The sequence below is a fragment of the Lepidochelys olivacea genome (assembly GCF_965140295.1).
Source record: "Lepidochelys olivacea isolate rLepOli2 genome assembly, chromosome: 1".
Classification (NCBI taxonomy): Eukaryota; Metazoa; Chordata; order Testudines; family Cheloniidae; genus Lepidochelys; species Lepidochelys olivacea.
Window position 1 is genome coordinate 244,796,712 of NC_140411.1, and position 20,303 is coordinate 244,817,014.

The window sequence follows — 20,303 nt, forward strand, 5'->3', positions numbered from 1 at the left end:
TCATCACCATAGTATCTGTCTGCCATCTTAGTAACTTGGCACCCTTCATTCCCCCATCACTCCAAGTCAAATCTGAGAAATTGTTGGGAGTACAGGAATAAAAGACCTCTTTCCTCGGCGACCTACAGCATGACTTGCTGCCTCCTTTCAATGAAAGAGGAGGCAAACTTCCGGTGGATCCAACAGTCAACATCTCCAATTTGCAAAACAGGTTGACAAATTTAGCAGGTGATGGAGCTAGGATATAAACAGCGAGTTTGCAAAAGCCACAGGGAGAGAGAGGGGAGGCAATTACATGCTGAGGAAGCACCAGCCAGCTCAGAATCTTAGGAACATCAATGGAAGTGAAAGCTCTTACCTCCTAGTATGGACACAAACCTCTCCAGCAAATACAGAATCTGTTTAATGTACATCAGGTTTTTTGCCTTCAGACGTTTCCTATGAGATAGTTGATGGTATTAAACTCCAGAATGAATGGCCCACAGGGACTATAACACACAGCTTCCTAAGTCCCAAACACAAGCCATCAAGCTGATCAGCCCAACTCCATTTCTTCAGCGTGAGAAGATGAGAACTAAGACACAGATTTCCCTTGGACTCACCCTTCCAAGGGACAAACCCAGAAAGCCCTGGCCAAGTGTTCACAGGTGCCAGAATCACTGCACTACCCAGCAATGTCACTTCAAGAGTCCAAGTGTTTAACAGTTTCTAGCACTGACTTTCTCCTCTCTCACTGGTTAGGGTTAATTTATTTATATTGCAGTAGTGCCCAAAGTCTAATCAGGATTTAGGCCCCACTCTGCTAGCTGCTAGACAAATACATAATTATTAGCCCTGTAAGCGACAATCACTGTAGAGCTGGTAAGCCTGATGCAAGTTTTGGATAGGGCGGATAGTACACAAATTTTGCCTTGGAGGTTACCAGAATTCATTCCGTTTCAGCCACGAAGACAACTAGAACACAAAGGGTCAAAAGCCTGGGAGAGACGTGAAAAACTAAAAGCTGGAGGTTATGGCACAGCATGTGGCTGCCAAAGTAGAGGGAGAAACTGGGAAAGAATTTAAGAGAATGAGAAAAAGCCACACATGCTAAAATGTCACCCTGGCTGTCTAATACCAACCCTAAGAACCAGGCTTACGAAGGTTCTAAACAGAGCTAGTAAACCAGCACTCTCCTTTCAGTTGTGAGAGCATTAGTGCAAATAGCCTCCTGCATGGGAAAAGCAGGACAAGGCCCTGCAGATGAGAGAGAAATAAGCTCTTGCTTCTCCTCTGCTTGCAGCTGCGGAGCTGTTCCTCTCTGGGATCCTCACCTGTATCGTTCCATGTACTGCAGCAGCTGGGAGTAGGCACAGCACAGCTACAATAGAAACAGAGCTGGTATGAACGACTCCATAAATACTGGGTTCCATTACAGGTGGCAATCTACTAGATACAGAACACAAGAATGGTTAACAGAGCAGTGACTTCCAGCCCCTGACTCACCTGAGAGCCACGGACTTCAGCACTGTAGATGCAGGTTATAGTGTCTATCAGATTGTGGGCCTCATCAATAATCACCACCTGATCCTTCAGTTTGATCCCAGAAGCACATCTGGTAGAATCATGCAGGAGCATCTGATAGGGCAACACCACCAGCTGCAGGAGAAACCCAAGCTTTAAATGATCGTATTATTTCAATAGTATGAATAGTGGGTGTTTACAAAGGGCTTTCCAAAGACAGGTAAGTAATATTACTCCCTTTTGTTATGGATAGGAAACAGGTAGAAAGAGGCTAGGGGACTTGTTCAAGATCATACAGCAAGTGAACAGCTGAGCTGGTAAGAGAAGCTGGGTCTTCCAACTGCCTGTCCCGTGCTCTAGCCACTGAATGTGTGTTTCCCCCGAAGCATTTACATTAAAAACATAATTTTAGCAAGGAACCTGCAGATGAATGCCTTTCACAAATTCTCATGTTATTAGATGGTCACAGAGAAATTCTTCTGACACAAACACTCAGAGCAATGGAAATGGCTCAGATTGTCTTAGTGTGTTAAGGTTGGCACCAGAGTACCATTGCAAATACCATTTTGCACTTATAAGCCACCTTTCATCCAAGTGTCTCAAAACGCCTTACAAGCATTAAGTAAGCCTCACAATGTCCCTGGTAAGGGAGTTGAGTATTATAACTGAGTAAACTGGGCACATAGAGATTAAATGAATTGCAGCACATCACAATGAAATAGTGGCATTCATCCCCAACCCCCTGCTCTAACCACTCTCCACCTCTCCCACTCCTCCAAAGGGCTATATTTAGCACTACTTTTTGGTTAGAGCTGTTAGGGAATTTGCCATCAAAGAATGTCTTTGGTTTCTGCATTTCCATGGGAATGGGTCAGTTTTGCTGACATTTTTCAATTTTTCTTCAGGAAAATGTAAACGAAATGTTTCATTGTGTGTCAATTTAACATTAATCCCAACATCAGCCTTAGTCATCACCGTGCACCACGGGACTTGGACTTTGTGTGCCTCATGCCCCCCTTTTCCTCATGTGCTGAGCTCCCCAGCCAGACAAAATCTCCCATGACACACCACATTAGGGTGACCAGACGTCCCGATAAAATCGGGACTGTCCCGATTTTTAGTTCTTTGTTCTGCGTCCCGACCAATGCACAGCCGGGATGCCATTTGTCCCGATATTGTGGCTTTGGCTGCTCCAGCGGGTTTTTTTGTTTTTGTTTTCCCTTCACCCATGTGTCCTGATATTTTGTCCATTTCATCTGGTCACCCTACACCACATTCTCACCTAGCCAAGCTGCCATGTGCATCCTGGGTTTCCCAGGGACGAGGTGCAACATGGAAGATGTTGTCCTGACCCATGCTGGGAAATGGGAGTGTGAGGCATCTGAACTACAACTCCCATGAGGCTTCATGGCAACCCAGGCAGCCGGAGAATAATGCGGAAACAACCAGAAACATTTCATTTTTGGTCAACACACAAAATGTTTCAATTCAGGAACATTGAAACAATTCATTCCAATCACAAACAGTAAAACAAAAACATTTAGCTATTTCCAAATCTTTCAGAACTTCTCATTCCAAGACAAGTTTCAATATTTTGACTTTTCATCCCAAAATGTGACTGAAACCAAGGTTGAAATACTAGAATTTCCTGCAAAATGAAATTTCTGTTTTTCGATCAGCTCTAGTTTTGCTGATGTGTAGAAAACACTCAACTTTACAGTTCTAAGTTGATATGATCAGCAGGAAACCTGAGGAATACAGCATTACAGAGAACAAGTGAGTCAGTTTATTTTCTGGTGCCAGGGAGCTATTCCTCACCAACAGCCCTAGCTTCTCACCTGGGCGGCAGGAATGGCATAGCGACTCCCATAATATGGACAGGCTTTAATCTCCTTGCCCAAGGCCACGAGCTGCTCAATATCTTTCACCTTGACTAGAACCTCGTCCCGGAGAAACTGCATTTGCTCATAGGAGTAAAATGGACACACAGCCCGGCTCACACGCCTTTTCTTCCCCTCTGATTCCTCTCCCTCACTCTTCTTCCCTGAGGACAGGAGGCAGAAAAGAACTGAGTATAGGCAATATTCACAAGAGTCAGAACAATTACTTTGCATCTTTATAGCACCTTTCATCCACGGATCTCAAAGTAGATTTTGCAACACACCTGACCATCCATTACCTACCTATTGCATATATAGTGCCTAGTGCTGTACTATTGAGACACTGAACAGAGAATTAAGATTTGCACATAGTATTGTCCCCAGTGGATCCTGCTCTTACCATCACGAGATTTAGCCACTTGGAATTTTTTCTTCTTTTCTCACCCCCACACCATTGTGCAGTTTCTGATATTATCACAAGGTGGCTTCAACAGCAGACTGTAAAAATGCTTGTACTTGGGATCATTCCAATCTCCTCTAGCATCAGTAGGGAGTTACAAACAAGGACCTTCCACTCAACGTCCTCCCAATTACAGTGACAGATTCAAAGTACTCAATGAGCACAATGGTCTAGAAGGATCTCCTCTGCCTTGTGAGGTAGGGAGGAAAAAAAGTCCCTGACTAGTTCTGCTTCTCTGAAGATATCTTTCCCACAGGATTCTCACTCCTGGAGTCTAAGCTCCCACCAGTCTCCCACTAGAACTCTCCAAGCTCTTAAAAGGATTTTTAAGCTCTTAAGGGCAGTCATAGCAGGAAGCAATACAAGCTACCACACACTATCCCCTGAGCTTAACCACTGGGCTTTTCTATTCTATTCCAATCCATCCAGGTGCCTGTACAAAGCTCATCACCAGAGTATCGAGTGCACTTGGAACATTCCAGTCAGTTCCAATTACACAACTGGCGAAAGTTTCCAGAATCAAAAATATGCTTCAAAACAAAGAGCAAGGTACAAAAAGCATTGCTGAGGACAATGCTTTCAAAAGCGCCCAAGTCTGACTGAATTTCATTGAGACGGGACCGCCTCGGTCAGGTAGATACTTTTGAAAATATGGCCCCCATGTCACTAAAGATAACCTCTAAACTCCAAGGGAAGATGGAATGGGTGAGTGAGGATAACCAAAGCATCACAGACCAAAAGCCTCATGGAGAAAATTGTATGTTGTTAATGGACCTGATGGGAAAGCTAAGCTGAATTTTTAAAAGGACACTCAACACCTTTGAGTAATGCAGGGGAAGAGCCGGAGCAGCTAGTATTGAAGGTTTAGCTGCTGCAGCAAGCTCCATCACCAATCGTGGTCAAGAAGAATCCAAATGGAACATTCCAAGTGCAGCTGGTAAGCTCCGTGGCTGGCCCAGGACAGTAAGCAGGAACTCTGTCTCACAACCTACCCTATCACCACTGATGTTAAAGGCCAGCGACCTCAGGGAATTCTTGCCAGTCTTGCTCTAAAGAGCTGAAGAGTGAGCATCTTGGTGGATGGTACTCTAGGGAAGGATTGTCCTCAGAAACAGAGCAGGAAATAGATGGGGGAGGGAGAGAATCTCCTGACTTCTAGCTCCTATTCTAGACAACTCTTTTTCCATATCAACAATACAACCTTCTACTCACCGAAGCATCACTCTGGATCTCCACTTGACCGTTCACAAAGCTCCAAAGTCCAGCTGGAAATGACACCCTCCCCCTTTGAAACAAACATCCCCAAGACACAGCCTAGCTGGATTAGAGAGACAAGCCCCACTTCCCAAATGGGAAACAGCAGCATTTGAAGAAAGCCCCTTGAACCCGCGCATAGGCTACTGTATCAGCAACCAGACAAAGCACATTGCACTGGAAAAGTGTTCATACTGATTGTAGTAGCAGTTGCTTCCTCAGTAGTCCAAGTTAGGAAGTGCTCATACCATGTTTGTTCTTCTGCATTTCCATACAGCGGTCATTGATCAGCTGGACAGCCCCCAGATGGCGCACCTCCTCGTTCACACAGAGGCTCTTAGAGAGAAACAGAATGAGAGAGACCGTTATGTGCTCTCACCTTCATTTGTAAGGTATAATTTCCTTTAGAACAGTCAGTCTAAGACTAGCTCTGGAACTGGACAGGTCTTCTACAGCAGGGTTCTCAACCTTTTTCTTTCTAAGCCCCCCCATCCCTCAACACGCTATAAAAACGCCATGGCCCACCTCTGCCACAACAACTTTTTTCCTGCATAGCCAGTAGATTAAAAGCCAGGGCTGGCATTAGGGGGTAGCAAGCAGGGCAACTGCCTCGGGCCCCATGCCGCAGGGGGCCTGCAAAGCCAAGTTGCTTGAGCTTCAGCCCAGGGCGGTGGGGCTCGGGCTTCAGCCCCAGGTCCCAGTGAGTCTAACACCGGCCATGCTCTCTGGTTTATTTTGGCGGCCCCCGCCAAAACCTGCTCACGGCCCCTGGACCCCTGGTTGAGAACTACTGTTCTACAATATATGGGATGTTGCCAGGTGTGCATACTTTGCCTTACTCCAGAACGAGTTACCAAATCTTCTGTATGCCACCATAAAGTTTATACACCAGCAAGCAGACCAAAAAAAAAAGGTGCCCCAAAGATGCTCTATGCCTGCATCCATGGTTCTGTGGTTTTCCCATTTACGCCAGCACCTGCAGGAATACTAAAACAAAGCAAGGGACTACTTTCCTAACACTTCAGGTGCTTGTGATGTCCCCAAAGTAGAAGAGGAAAGCAAGGCTCTTGAACGTATGACGAGGGTGGCCAAAGCACAGTCCATGGGCCAAAAACCACCCCTGGATGCTCTAATTTTTAATACAGAGGTTCACCCCTGGAGATTACAGGTTCCAGCACTTGATCCAAGTGTGACACAGCGGCCCATTGTTGGTTCATTACACTGTGTCAGCAACTCTTGTCTGGCTGGACATACTCACTACACCTAACATGCTGTTGTCATAATCTGTATCTAAAAAGTATCATATAAAGTATCGTATGTGAACTAGTAACACACTGGTCATTAATATTGGGTAGTGTATATACACGTGATATATGACAAGTTATACATGTGTGCTGAGAATACATGTGTTTTTAAGATGTGTCTGGCAGACAAAGCTTAAGTCACCCCCACCTCAGACAAAGGAATGTGGTCCCTCCTGCTTTAATGAGTCTCCAGTGTAAACTGAGACAAGAGAGACAGTGAAAGTACATTTACATAAAAGGTAAACAAAACTAGGAAGTGAGGAGACAGTCACTTTACTAACTCGACAGGGGGGAAGAGACTGCAAACATTAACATGGCATCAGCTCCCTCGTGGACACAGCAAGCTGAGCCCCAAGAGAGGCTTCCCAACTTTGAATACAAAGACAAAACTTTGAGGATATAAGCAGAGAGAGAAAAAGCCATACTGGCATCCCTCACTTGAGGGACTAACGAGGCTAGAGCTCTTGAAGTCACAGAATAGTGACACAGCCAAGGGGGTTGAAGTCTCTGGGAACAGAGTATAGGTGAGAAACCTGCATAGGCAAAGATCGTAACTTGCTGAAATTAAGTTTGAGTCCTAGAAGCATTTATTTGTTGGTAACCATTTCTATACTTATTCCTTATACTTGTTATCACTTAAACCTATGCCCCAAGTTAATAAACTTATTTTACTTTTATCATAAACCAACTCAGTGCTTTCATTGAGGAGGGTTTGTCAACCCAAGTTAGGTTAGTAAGCTGCTGTGTACTGTGTACTTCTAAAGAAGCAACAAACTTGACAAGGTTTTTGGGTGCTATAGCAAGGGCGGAGCATTGCAGAGGAAGATGTCTCTGCAGAACTCTGGAATTGGAGTTCATTGATTGTCACAAGTTTGGACTGGCAGAGTCCCAAAGAGTTTGCTGGCAAGGCAGACAAGCTGGCATGTCAGGGAGCTGACATATTGCTTAGCAGCAGCAAAGCTCTCACTTGCTGAGGCCGAGAGGGGTAACACAGTGGCTCACAGTTCTGGGAACCTCAGCAGGTTGTCACATTAAGCTCATGGTGGGGAATAAGGCACCACCACAATGCCAAATTAAAAAGATTAGTGTAGCTAGTATTCGCTCTGATTTTGGCAACCTAAGTTAAGCCCACGCATTGCTAATGTCACTTTCAGAGGAGCAAAATTTGGGCACCTGAGGAATTGAGTCTCAAATATTTTTACTAGGTGTTTACTAGTGACACAACGGTCATACCCACACACATCTCCTGGGATTTCAAGAAGGATTGTTGTATTTGTGAGACAGCATTTCAGTTCCTCTGGGAACCACCTCGGAGTGCTGCATACCTGCCTGGACCCCAGTGACACCAGCCGTACCTCCTCACCAAAAGGGCTCTTCTGAACTTCATGCACAAACTGAGCCAGCTGGGAGTGTGTGCGGCTGCAGTAGTAAATCTGTGATGAAAAAGAAAAGGAAGGCTAGAGGAACTCAAGGAGGGCTATCTGCCTACCCTGTCATGAGAGAATCTGGATGGGAAAGACCCACAAATACTGGACCGGAGGGACTTCGAGACAGGCTCATGGGACGCTTGGAGACCCCCATGACCGCACATAGGACCATCTTTTGTCTGACTGTCGAATATCCTGAGGGAAGTAAGGCACTGCGTAGGAGGGTTCAGCCTCTGGAACTAGCATCCCACCTGTGAGGACCAAACCTGACAGCTGGCAAGTGAATAGATGCAGACTCATGATGCCACATCCAGATGCCAGGGGGCATGCTGGTAGCAAGTTACCTACAATACATCCTATCAGTGAAAGGTGACATTTGTGTCTCCCAATCTAATCAAGGGGTCAATGTGTGAATGGATTCCAAATAGCCCTCACAAGGTGCTGGGACATTTAATGAAGCATTTCCTGCCTTGCTTATTGAGCGTGCCTTTCAAAGGCTGAACATTGTCAGGGGCCAGCTGACTGTAGCATTATCTCTTACTAACAGGAGTAAAGCATAGGAAAAAAACGCTGCTAAGATAAATTTTAAGAGACTCTTGCCATATCTCCCAAGTTTCAGAGATACTCTCCAGGTAACACAGCAGCATGCGCCACCAGTCCAGGCACTAGAGAACCAAGTGGCAAGTAAGCAGTGGCTTTTAAAAGTAATAAATGGCCATTTCCAGTAGTGTGCATTTACAGTGACTTCAGGGAGAAAATCTTAGCGATCTCAGCAGAATAAGCTGCCTAAATAGCCAGTATAATTCAAAAGGAGATGGTGGCAGAGATCCCCTTAGCAGGGCAGTGGCATCCACAAAGCTGCTTTTGACAGGTTGAAGAGTAATCCAGATCCCCAGTTCCTAGATCCCGCTGTCCCATATCACACTGTAGCTGTAAGGAAACTTTAATTCTTCTTTTACACACATTGTAAAGGAGAAGCATTAGATGCCCCTCCACATCTTACCTTGGTCACATGCTCCTCCTCCAAATCATCATCATCTTCATCCAACCTGTGGGGGTGGGGAAAATGAAATCATTTTCTTTCAGCAGCTTTCCAAAAGATTTGTCTCATATACAGTGCTTCAAAGCGACTTCAAGTGAGGTGGTAGCATCAGCTCAGGAAAAACCTCAGTCTACTGAACCATTAGTTGTATTAAAGTCAGATTTCTACAAGTGGCCTGTAAGTCTGATGAACAGCAATCTGGGGTCAAACATGCACTTTTTAGCAATTACGATTCAGTATCCCGCACTAATCTGAGCATTCTTTGGCATCCTCTTTACTAGGCACTTTAAAGAGTTCATGAGGATTTACTAGCTCATGAGCTCCAGGCCCCTGCTAATCAGTTCCACAATATTCCTTGGTACACTGGTTAAAATGAAACCTCAAACACATACGTACGCACACAAAGTAGAGAGAGGTCAGGCGAGCCAAAAATCTAATACACGAGATTCTCCAACAGGTGTTAAAATAAACCAGAGTGCATGGCTGAGTGGTGCAGGCATTAAGTTTGAAACAGAATTTGATGCAGTTTGCCATGTGTTTTGAGATTTTAGGATGAAACTGAGGCACTATCTGCTCTCTGCATTCAGTAACGAACCAAGGGTATTTTTGGGCAAGTAGGTATTTGCCCTAGTGTCCTTGACTAAAATCATCTCCTCCCCGTACTATTGCATAACAACATATGCTACAGGTGCATGCCTGGTTACCCGAGAAGTGACTGCATTTTAGTGCTTGGTAAAGCAATTCCATTTACATGTAGTTTAATAAGTGTTTTGGATTTATTCAGATGGAAAGTGCTATATAAATATTTATTATACTTGCTGGTAAATCCAAATTTTACATGTGTTTTGTTTTCCCTGGTAACACATGGTTTAAGCTGAAATCCAGATGCCAAAGGAACAACTGTGTGTATATATGAGAGAGAGAGAGAGACTGACTGTGTGTGGTTTTTATGCAGCGGTTCAGTGTCCTTCAAGATGTTCATGTCTTCTTTTTAAATTCTAGAGCCTCAAAAGCTGTCAGTACTAATCTGCAGGATTAACATCTTTTACTAACATCCTGAGGAGTATTTTGCTTCTCTGATGTAAGGAATTTGAACTCAAGTTATTTACCCAGTTCTCAGAGGGTTTATATGGGGAAATAGGCCAGGATGAAGTGGATGGCTCTACCCATTCCAGATAAGATAAGCACTTCTTCAGATCAGAGTTCAAGCCACAGTGCTGTCAGCATGAAGCTGATCCAGCTGAACAAAAGCCTTTGCGGTTCATGTAATTATATGGAAATACAGAATCTGCCTTCCAAGGACCAAATAGGGAGGAACTCCAGATTTATGTGCCAGAGAGATACATTTAGATCTAAAAGAAGGATGCCTGAATTTCCACATGAGAACCCCAGGAACCAGCAAACCAGAAACCCCTCACATCATTATCACTACCTAAATGTGATACAAGCAGTAAGTCCCTGTCAAGGAATCACTCACTCCCAACCCTTACCACGATCCCATTTTCTTCTCCTCATCACTCTCATACTCGGCAAGAATCAGCTCCTCCTCCTCATGATCCAGCTGCTCTAGAACATCTGACCCTAACTCCGTTGACAAGATCTCTGTACTGAGCTGGAGCAGCCGCTGTGTTTCATCATCTTCAAGCCTCTGAAATTAGCACAAAGGACTATTATTCACTCAAAGACAGAGAGCACCATTCCGTACAACAGACAGTTCAGAGGGCAGCACCGTCTCCTACAGAATGGAGGGAACAGGATTCATCCACGTCCCCAGCAGAACAGAGAGGTACACGACCAACGGTCTCTGGAACTGCTCAGCAACACAGGATGCAGTCAGTACATAAGAATGGCCATACTGGGTCAGACCAAAAGTCCATCCAGCCCAGTATCCTGTCTGCCGACAGTGGCCAATGCCAGATGCCCCAGAGGGAATGAACCTAACAGGTAATGATCTAGTGATCTCTCTCCTGCCATCCATCTCCACCCTCTGACAAACAGAGGCTAGGGACACCATTACTTACCGATCCTGGCTAATAGCCTTTAATGGACTTAACCTCCATAAATTTATCTAGTTCTCTTTTAAACCCTGTTATAGTTCTAGCCTTCACAACCTCCTCAGGCAAGGAGTTCCAAAGGTTGACTGTGCGTTGAGTGAAGAACTTCCTTTATTTGTTTTAAACCTGCTACCCATTAATTTCATTTGGTGGCCCCTAGTTCTTATATATGGGAACAAGTAAATAACTTTTCCTTTTCACTTTCTCCACACCACTCATGATTTTATAGACCTCTATCATATCCCCCCTTAGTCTCCTCTTTTCCAAGCTGAAAAGTCCTAGCCTCTTTAATCTCTCCTAATATGGGACCCATTCCAAACCCCTAATCATTTTAGTTGCCCTTCTCTGAACCTTTTCTAATGCCAGTATGTCTTTTTTGAGATGAGGGGATCACATCTGTACGCAGTATTCAAGATGTGGGCGTACCATGGATTTATAAGGGCAATAAGATATTCTCCATCTTATTCTCTATCCCTTTTTTAATGATTCCTAACATCCCATTTGCTATTTTGACTGCCGCTGCACACTGCGTGGACATCTTCAGAGAACTATCCACAATGACTCCAAGATCTTTCTCCTGATTAGTTGTAGCTAAATTAGCCCCCATCATATTGAATGTATCGTTGGAGTTATTTTTTCCAACATGCATTACTTTACATTTATCCACATTAAATTTCATTTGCCATTTTGTTGCCCAATCACTTAGTTTTGTGAGATCTTCTTGAAGTTTTTCACAGTCTGCTTTGGCCTTAACTATCTTGAGCAGTTTAGTATCATCTGCAAACTTTGCCACCTCACTGTTTAGCCCTTTCTCCAGATCATTTATGAATAGGTTGAATAGGATTGGTCCTAGGACTGCCCCTTGGGGAACACCACTAGTTACCCCTCTCCATTCTGAAAATTTACCATTTATTCCTACCCTTTGATCTTCCCTCTTATCCCATGACAACTTAATTTACGTAAGAGCCTTTGGTGAGGGACCTTGTCAAAGGCTTTCTGGAAATCCAAGTACACTATGTCCACTGGATCCCCCTTGTTCACATTTGTTGACCCCCGCAAAGAACTCTAATAGATTAGTAAGACATGATCTCCCTTTACAGAAACTATGTTGACTTTTGCGCAACAATTTATGTTCTTCTATGTGTCTGACAATTTTATTCTTTACTATTGTTTCAACTAATTTGCCCAGTACTGACGTTAGACTTACCGGTCTGTAATTGCCAGGATCACCTCTAGAGCCCTTCTTAAATATTGGCATTACATTAGCTATCTTCCGGTCCTTGGGTACAGTAACTGATTTAAAGGACAGGTTACAAACCATAGTTAATCGTTCCACAATTTCACATTTGAGTTCTTTCAGAACTCTTGGGTGAATGCCATCTGGTCCCGGTGACTTGTTACTGTTAAGTTTCTCAATTAATTCCAAAACCTCCTCTAGTGTCACTTCAATCTGTGACAATTCCTCAGATTTGTCACCTACAAAAGACAGCTCAGGTTTGGGAATCTCCCTAACATCCTCAGCCATGAAGACTGAAGCAAAGAATTCATTTATGAATGTCAACTATGAATTTAGTTTCTCTGCGATGACTTTATCGTGTTTAAGTGCCTTTTGTATCTCGATCATCCAGGGGCCCCACTGGTTGTTTAGCAGGCTTCCTGCTTCTGATGTACTTAAACATTTTGTTATTACCTTTTGAATTTTTGGCTAGCTGTTCTTCAAACTCCTTTTTGACTTTTCTTATTAAATTTTTACATTTAATTTGGCAGTGTTTATGCTGCTTTCTGTTTACCTCACTAGGATTTGACTTCCACTTTTTAAAAGATGCCTTTTTATCTCTCGCTGCTTCTTTTACACGGTGGTTAAGTGACGATGGCTCTTTTTTAGCTCTTTTACTATGTTTTTTATTTGGGGTATACATTTAAGTTGAGCCTCTATTATGGTGTCTTTGAAAAGTGTCCATGCAGCTTGCAGGGATTTCACTCTAGTCACTGTGCCTTTTAAATGTCTGTTTAACTAACCTCCTCATTTTTGCATAGTTCCCCTTTCTGAAATTAAATGCCACAGTGTTGGGCTGTTGAGGTGTTCTTCCCACCAAAGGAATGTTAAATGTTATTATATTATGGTCACTATTTCCAAGTGGTCCTGTTATAGTTACCTCTTGGACCAGCTCCTGTGCTTCACTCAGGACTAGATTGAGAGTTGCCTCTCCCCTTGTGGGTTTCTGTACCAGCTGCTCCAAGAAGCAGTCATTTAAAGTATCAAGAAATTTTGTCTTTGCATTTTGTCCTGAGGTGACATGTACCCAATCAATATGGGGATAACTGAAATACCCCACTATTATTGAGTTTTTTATTTTGATAGCCTCTCTAATCTCCCTTAGCATTTCATCGTCACTACCACTACGGTCAGGTGGTCGATAATAGATCCCATCTCGTCCATCATCCTGTCTGACAGGGGCCAGTACAAGACTGTGTGCAAAAAAGCATGTAGTAGAATATATGTAATAAACTGTCCATAAGCGGATTTTCTCCTAGTTCCAAGCTGCTAGCGGTTGATATATGTCCTGAAGCATATCCCATATCCTTATATCCCTTACGGCTTAAAAAACAAAACAAAAACATTGTGATGTTCTTATTCCTAGAAGTATCTAACCCCTTTTATGGATTCTACTAAAATCATCATCAATAATATCTTATGGAATTAAGTTCCATGGGTTAATTTTGTGCTCTGTAAAAAAGGGGGCTTTTATCAGTTTTAAATTAATCACCTTTCCATTTCAATGAATGCCCCCTGATTCTTGTGGTATGAAAATGGGGAAACAGCACCTGATCCACCTTCTCTAGATTATTCATTGTTTTGTATAATTTGACCTTATTGTTGTTTGTCTCTTTTCTAAACTAAGCAGTTCCATTTTTTTAGTCTCTCCTTATAGGGAAATTTTTAATTATACCTAATTATTTTTGTCTCTATGCCCTTTTTAGTTCAGCTGTATCCTTTGAGATGGTGTGACCAGAACTGAATACATATTCCAGGTGAAGACATGCTAACAATTTATATAATAGCATATTTTCCTAATAGGTGACTGAACACAGAATTGCCTGCTCAGGCACACAGAATGAGCATACTCAAATATCGGCAGGTGTCTCTGAAACTTTGGCCCACAGCATAACCAGATGCTCAGAATTGAGAGAACTAAGACTAGCCCCCCAGTCAGCCCTCCTCTTAGTGAGCAAAAATAAAATCTACTGTCTTTATTCACAAGGCATGGCCATTTCCAAACCACATTAACATATCACTGTGTGAAGCAAGACAATAGATGTAATTGTTCTCCAAAGGGGAACCTAACTAACTAAACAAATAAAATAAAAAACCCTCAGATTAACTTCATGGAACAGTTTTTGGTTTTTTTGCTGCCACAGTCAGGAGCTGAAGTTGAACCCAAATCTAGAGACTATTAAAAAAATAATAATAATCCAACACATTTCTACTCTTTTTAGTGAATTTTCAAAACAACCAAATAACAAAGCTTTTTGAAAACACTAGAAGCAGACATACAGGATGACAACAGAAGGGAGTATAGTCCACCAAAGTACATCCTCTTCCTCTCCAGGCACACAAATGCAATCACAGGAAATATTCCATATCAAAATCACCCATATCTTGAGAGCTTCCAAAACAAACTGAGACAAACTTGTAACACACAATCCAAGACTTTAACGCCCCAATCTTGCAAACACTTACACCCACAAGTAGTCCCAATGACTTCAACGAGAATATTCATGAGAAAAAAGGCACATGTATGAACAAGCGATAGCAGGACCTGAACCTCTCGTACAGAAACGCCTCTGCTCTCTGGGATAACTCACCTTTCTTTTTGATGCATATTTGAGTTGCACGTTATGGCGAATTTTCTCAAGACGAGCCTCTCGCTTCTTCCTCCTGATTTGCTCTTCCTGAAATGAAAGGTGTATATAGGTCAATTTACTAATTTAGGCTTAGAACCCAAACAACATTCCTCTCTAGGATCCTGAACCTCCCTTAGCCCCGAAGGCCTGCTCCCATTCCTGCGCCCCTAATCCCTGCGCCCCCTTTACTCCTAACCCCTGCATCCCCCTCCTGCACCCACGTGTGGAAACTGACCTGGATGCACGAAGCAGCTGGCATTGCTGCTCACTCCCCCGGGACTGCTGCTCCTCTGCCCCCTGCACACCCCTAACGAGCTGTGAAGTGGGGAGCGAGGAGCAAAATTAGGGCTCCCTGCATCCAGGTCACTTTCCCCACCTGGGCTGCATAAGGAGAGGGCACAAGAGCAGCATTTGCTTATGCCTCACAGCACAGCTGGGAAAAGTGACCAGGACACAGGGAGCTCTGGTGTGTATGAGAGAGAGAGAGAGGCCAAAAGCCAAAGCTGGCCAAAACACCAGACATGTGCTGCTCCCACTAAAAGGAAACTATCACACTACCTCATCCTTCACACTTCTCATCTGAACTACCAGGGCTTAAATTAAATTTTTGTATGAAATTGGGGTGAATTTAAAAACTGTTTAAAATGTTTTAAAAATAAAAAAATATGAAGAACTTTCATACATTTTATTTACAGTATCATTATTCATACTAGTCTTGCTAGTCCTTCCCCCCAGGCAGAGAGGCACAGAGACTAGGATCAGAACCAGCTGTGCCCCCCACAAGACTCAGCCAACCCTCCAAATCAGACCTGACCCACATCCCTCCCCAGACCAAACTGGACCCAACCCGCATCCCTCCCTAGACTGAACTCCCTGAACTGGACCAGACCAAAATCCCTCCCTAGACCAGGGGTGCTGGCAAGTGGGATGGGGCCGGGGGAACTGGGGAAGGTCCAGTTTCCCCCAGGGGTGCTGGTGGGGGGATGGGCAGGGTGCACTGGGTCTCCCCAGGGGCTACTGGTGAGGCAATGGGGTGAAGAGACTCCAGTTGCTCCACAGGGCTCGTGCCGAGGGGGCTTACCTGGAGCAAGGAGCACCCACGGGTTGGGGAGTCCGTCCACTGGGTGCTGGTGCCACCTCCTGCCCAGCATGGTCCAGGACCCCCACGCTCCCCGGCCTCTGCATTCGAATAATGGCAGGGCCGGGGCGGGCAGACGGGGAGAGCTGCATGCACAGCACCCTCCCACCAGCACTGCCCCAGGCCTGGCAGGGGCTCGAGAGCCCAGGGAGGAGGCAGGGGTCGCGTCACAGGAGAGCCCAGCTGTCTGCGGCAGCCCGAAACCCCCCAGGCCTACCACCAAGCCTCCCTACCCTGCTCTCTCCACCAAGTGGTACAAGCCTCTGGGAGGAGGAGGTAGGGCCATAGCAGATGAGGGCTCCTCTCAGCCCCTGTCACTGGCCGGCACCCTCAGCTGGCAGCCGGCTGGCCAAGAGGAGCAAGTGGACAGGGGGGAGAGGGAGAAAGGGAGTTGGGAGAGAGAAGGCAGCCCTGGGCCCGCGGGCTGAGAGGAGCGGTGAAATGGGAGGCTGGGCTGGAAGAGGAAGAGAAACCAGCACCTCAGCTGCTTGGCCACAGTGTGCAAGTGGAGCGCCAGATCGGCCCAGCACATGGCACCCTCTTTGGTGAGCCACCCTGCGCAACCGCCCTGGCTGCCCGCCACAAAGGCTGGCCCTACTTATACCTCCAGCAATCAGCAGCTAGCCATATAGCAGATAGCTAGGGCATCTCCAGAATCAGTGAATTCTGATGACTTGGGGGGCATAGTCTGATTTAGATGTTTTTCTAGACCAATGGTTCTCAACTTGTAGCTTGCAGGCCACTTGCAGCCAATCAGCACACAGCTGCGTCCCATGTGACATCCTCAGGGCCATACAGGTAGTGTGTGTATATATATATATGTTGTGCGGATGCGGCCCACATAATACCTAGAGAGCTTCATATGCAGCCCACAACGGTACACAGGTTGAGAACCACTGCTGTAGACCCTATGGTTTTGTTCTCTCTCACACATGCATAGTTTCTGATCTTTCTGGCTGCGAAGAGCCATGTGGCCATTAATCTCTGTCATCTAGTGACACAAACAGACATTGGTGCAAAGAGGGTTTGGGAATTATCCCATTCACCTTAATAGGGGATTACCTTTAAAACCAGTTTATGGCCACTATGTGCCGATCTTGTTTCACTGCAGATAGTCACACCAGAAACATCCAGCTAATGATTTAAACCACTGGAGCTGAACATCCCTCTCAGCTGCCATTTTCCCAGCTCGTTGAGAGGACATTCTCCAGAAATACAGCTGAAAGTTATGAACATGTAAATAGCTGCATGTCTTTTGATTATTGGTATAATTGGGACACTTGCTACAGTCCTTAGACACAAGAGTAAAAGTATCATTTACATATGGTCAGCTACCAGTGCTTAGCAGATCAGAACATTTGACTTTACAAAGTTCCCTGTTCCCACTATGCCATCCACTGTGTTCCTTACAGACTGCTACTGATCTGGACTATAAAGGAGCATTGTTTGACCTTTAGTCTGTCCACCATGGCCCTCTCTTCTTTTTTCTGCATAAACTCAGTGATCCAATTCAGCTCCCCTACTGAGCCCTGGCAGTTTGAGGCCTCCGCACAGCATGACGTCGGCTGTTGTTGCTTGTCTTGTCCATTATGTTCATCTGCAAGGAGGCGGGCCTCCTCCTGCTTCTTTTTTTCTTCAAAATCTCTGAGCCAAGAGAGCGCTCCACAGATAAGACTCAAGGATTTTCCCTGCAATTAAAAAAAGAACAAAAATATCCAAACACACCTGGTGGAAATGGGAGTTATCACAGCCCTTAAAAGAATCCCAATGGCAAAACATATTTCATTATGTTAAATATGCCTCTGTGGAGCTCAGGTTATGCTTGAAGCAATAAAAGATTTTATTCAAAATGTACAGGATGCTACAGAGGTTGCACAAGATAAAGGCCTTAGCCTCTGATGTTTGCTGGTGTTATAATAAAGAAATAGGAACCCTAAGGCATATGCTATGGGACAGTCCAGCAGCCAGACAGCTGTGGAAAGAGGTGAACACGCGTTAAAACAGTGCTCAGCTTCAGCAACGAAACCTCAATCAAAAAGTATATCCTACATCATTTATGTGCCAAGCTGTGTTAACTCTGCCACAAAGATTTTGGTTCTTGAGGACTGCAATGATCACCAGGTGCATGATTTTACAAAAATGGAGGAGTACACGAACGTTTACGATAGAGCAGTGGTACTCAGAGCTGTCCAAGTTAGCAGCCAAAGAAAGAATATCCTATCACCATACAGAGCAATTATATGAATCTGAAGAAATCTGGACCCTGTTTCTAGATATGTTTGGATTAAAAAAATGTTGAGATGACTCAAAGAATGCCAGACCTCCATTCCACTTAACTCCTCCTCTCTTTCCCTCCCCCGCTTCCCTCCACTCCCTGTTCATGTATTTCTTTTTCTATTTTATTATTGTTACCTCCACCCTAACATGTTACGTCTATACAGCATTGCCTGGTTTTGTATTGTCTGGTCTGACTTTTTGACAAACTGTATAATTGCATAAATTCTACTGGATACCCTATGAAGCATGTGGTATTCAGAAACATATACAAACCGCAAGTCATTTATCTTTTTTGTACTTTTCATCTGTTTCTTTAAGAAAATCGATTTAAAAAAATCACAAAAAAAACACAAGAAGTGACACATTGATTCAAAACTAGATGTATTAATACAAGTTTGACAAGAAGGATTTCCATAAGGAAAAGGCACAAGGCCACTGCTAGATGACAAGCCCCAGAGATGTGGCTCGGTAGTATTTGCAATAATGAGAATAACACAAACATAATTATATTATATATAAGGCACATTTCACTTTTAATGCTTTTACATTTCCGTCTTGAGTAAGTCCCTTCCACTCCTACTTATTTTTGATCCTCTTTAAATGCCACATCTTTCTGGTATGGAGGCGCACAATCTATACGCACTATTACATTATATTCCCATCACTAGCATACAGACAGGGGCTATTGCTTCCAGACAGTGTGATGTATTCTTTTTAATATGTAACTCAAATTTCCACTGGCACTTTTAAGATACTACAGTAGATCATATGACTAGTACAACTTTTGAAATCTGCTACCTACCCTATGACCCATTTCAGAATTACTGCTTTCCAGGTTTCTCCAGGCCATTGACTGACTAGTGTTGTTATTCCCCAGCCTAGATGTAGTTTGTCCAGGCAGAATCTTTTTATTGCTAGCATGTTTCTCCTGTTTTTATTTGTACCTTTTCTCCATGACAATTATAAGCCAAAGGTGGCTGGCAACAGCTCTACGCTCCCTGACAACTCAATAATTCTGGATCCAAACAGGATTGAAAGGGATACTCAAGAAACTTGCAGGGGTGGTACTGTTTGTTAACTACAGTCTCGTCAATATCCAAATGCAGGAAAGGCTCAGCAACACACTGCTCTCACTTACCGTCCCTGTGGGACTCTCAAAGATCCCGACTTTGCCAGCCTCCAGAACATCATACAGCTTGGCCATGAAATCCTCTTGGATGGAGTAAGGGGTGTAAGGAAATGGGAAATTAACCCTGCCCTTTCCCTGAGCTGCACCAGCCGCCTCCTGGCGGAGAAAACACATTCCATGTGAAGTGTGCTAACACAGCTCTGCATGCCTCTCCTTACCTCTGCCAGCCCTGGGGCCAGTCCCTGAGCCTGACCCCTCCAGCCCTGGTGCCAGCCCCCAGAGCAGCCCCAGGGCTAGTCCCCGAGCCTGACCCCCAGAGCAGGCCCTCTGCCAGCCCCCGAGCCTGACCCCCCAGCCCCACTGCCAGCCCTCAGAGCAGCCTCTCTGCTAGTCCCCGAGCCTGACCCCCCAGCCCCTCGGCCAGCCCCCAGAGCAGCCCCGCGGCCAGCCCCCGAGTCTGACCCCCCAGCCCCTCTGTCAGCCCCCAGAGCAGCCCCGCGGCCAGCCCCCGAGTCTGACCCCCCAGCCCCTCTGCCAGCCCCCAGAGCAGCCCCTCTGCCAGTCCCCGAGCCTGACCCCCCAGCCCCCGAGCCTGACCCCCCAGCCCCTCTGCCAGTCCCCAGAGCAGCCCCGCGACCAGACCCCGAGTCTGACCCCCCCAGCCCCTCTGCCAGCCCCCAGAGCAGCCCCTCTGCCAGTCCCCGAGCCTGACCCCCCAGCCCCCGAGCCTGACCCCCCAGCCCCTCTGCCAGTCCCCAGAGCAGCCCCGCGACCAGACCCCGAGTCTGACCCCCCCAGCCCCTCTGCCAGCCCCCAGAGCAGCCCCGCGGCCAGTCCCCGAGCCCGACCCCCAGCCCCTCGGCCAGCCCCGCCCCCTGCCGGGCGCCGCGCTCCCCAGGCATCGCTCTGCTGCCAGCCCTGTTGCCCAC

At 45.4% G+C, this 20,303-nt stretch overlaps 1 protein-coding gene across 3 annotated transcripts in view; it reads right to left on the reverse strand.

Annotated features, from left to right (window-relative positions):
• The window catches only part of DDX11 (DEAD/H-box helicase 11), a gene marked incomplete at its 5' end in the record, with an annotated part of 33,919 nt that overhangs the window by 13,113 nt on the left and 503 nt on the right, over window positions 1-20,303 (reverse strand). For 2 of the 3 annotated variants that reach the window (XM_084640541.1, XM_084640539.1), the window contains 11 exons: window positions 359-438; window positions 1,314-1,360; window positions 1,486-1,638; window positions 3,342-3,547; window positions 5,346-5,433; window positions 7,727-7,834; window positions 8,832-8,877; window positions 10,361-10,518; window positions 14,792-14,878; window positions 17,420-17,656; window positions 19,384-19,530. In XM_084640541.1, coding sequence (XP_084496667.1) covers window positions 359-438; window positions 1,314-1,360; window positions 1,486-1,638; window positions 3,342-3,547; window positions 5,346-5,433; window positions 7,727-7,834; window positions 8,832-8,877; window positions 10,361-10,518; window positions 14,792-14,878; window positions 17,420-17,656; window positions 19,384-19,449 — 1,276 coding nt within the window. The remainder of the gene's footprint in view (window positions 1-358; window positions 439-1,313; window positions 1,361-1,485; window positions 1,639-3,341; window positions 3,548-5,345; window positions 5,434-7,726; window positions 7,835-8,831; window positions 8,878-10,360; window positions 10,519-14,791; window positions 14,879-17,419; window positions 17,657-19,383; window positions 19,531-20,303) is intronic. The other variant, XM_084640540.1, reaches the window with a different exon arrangement.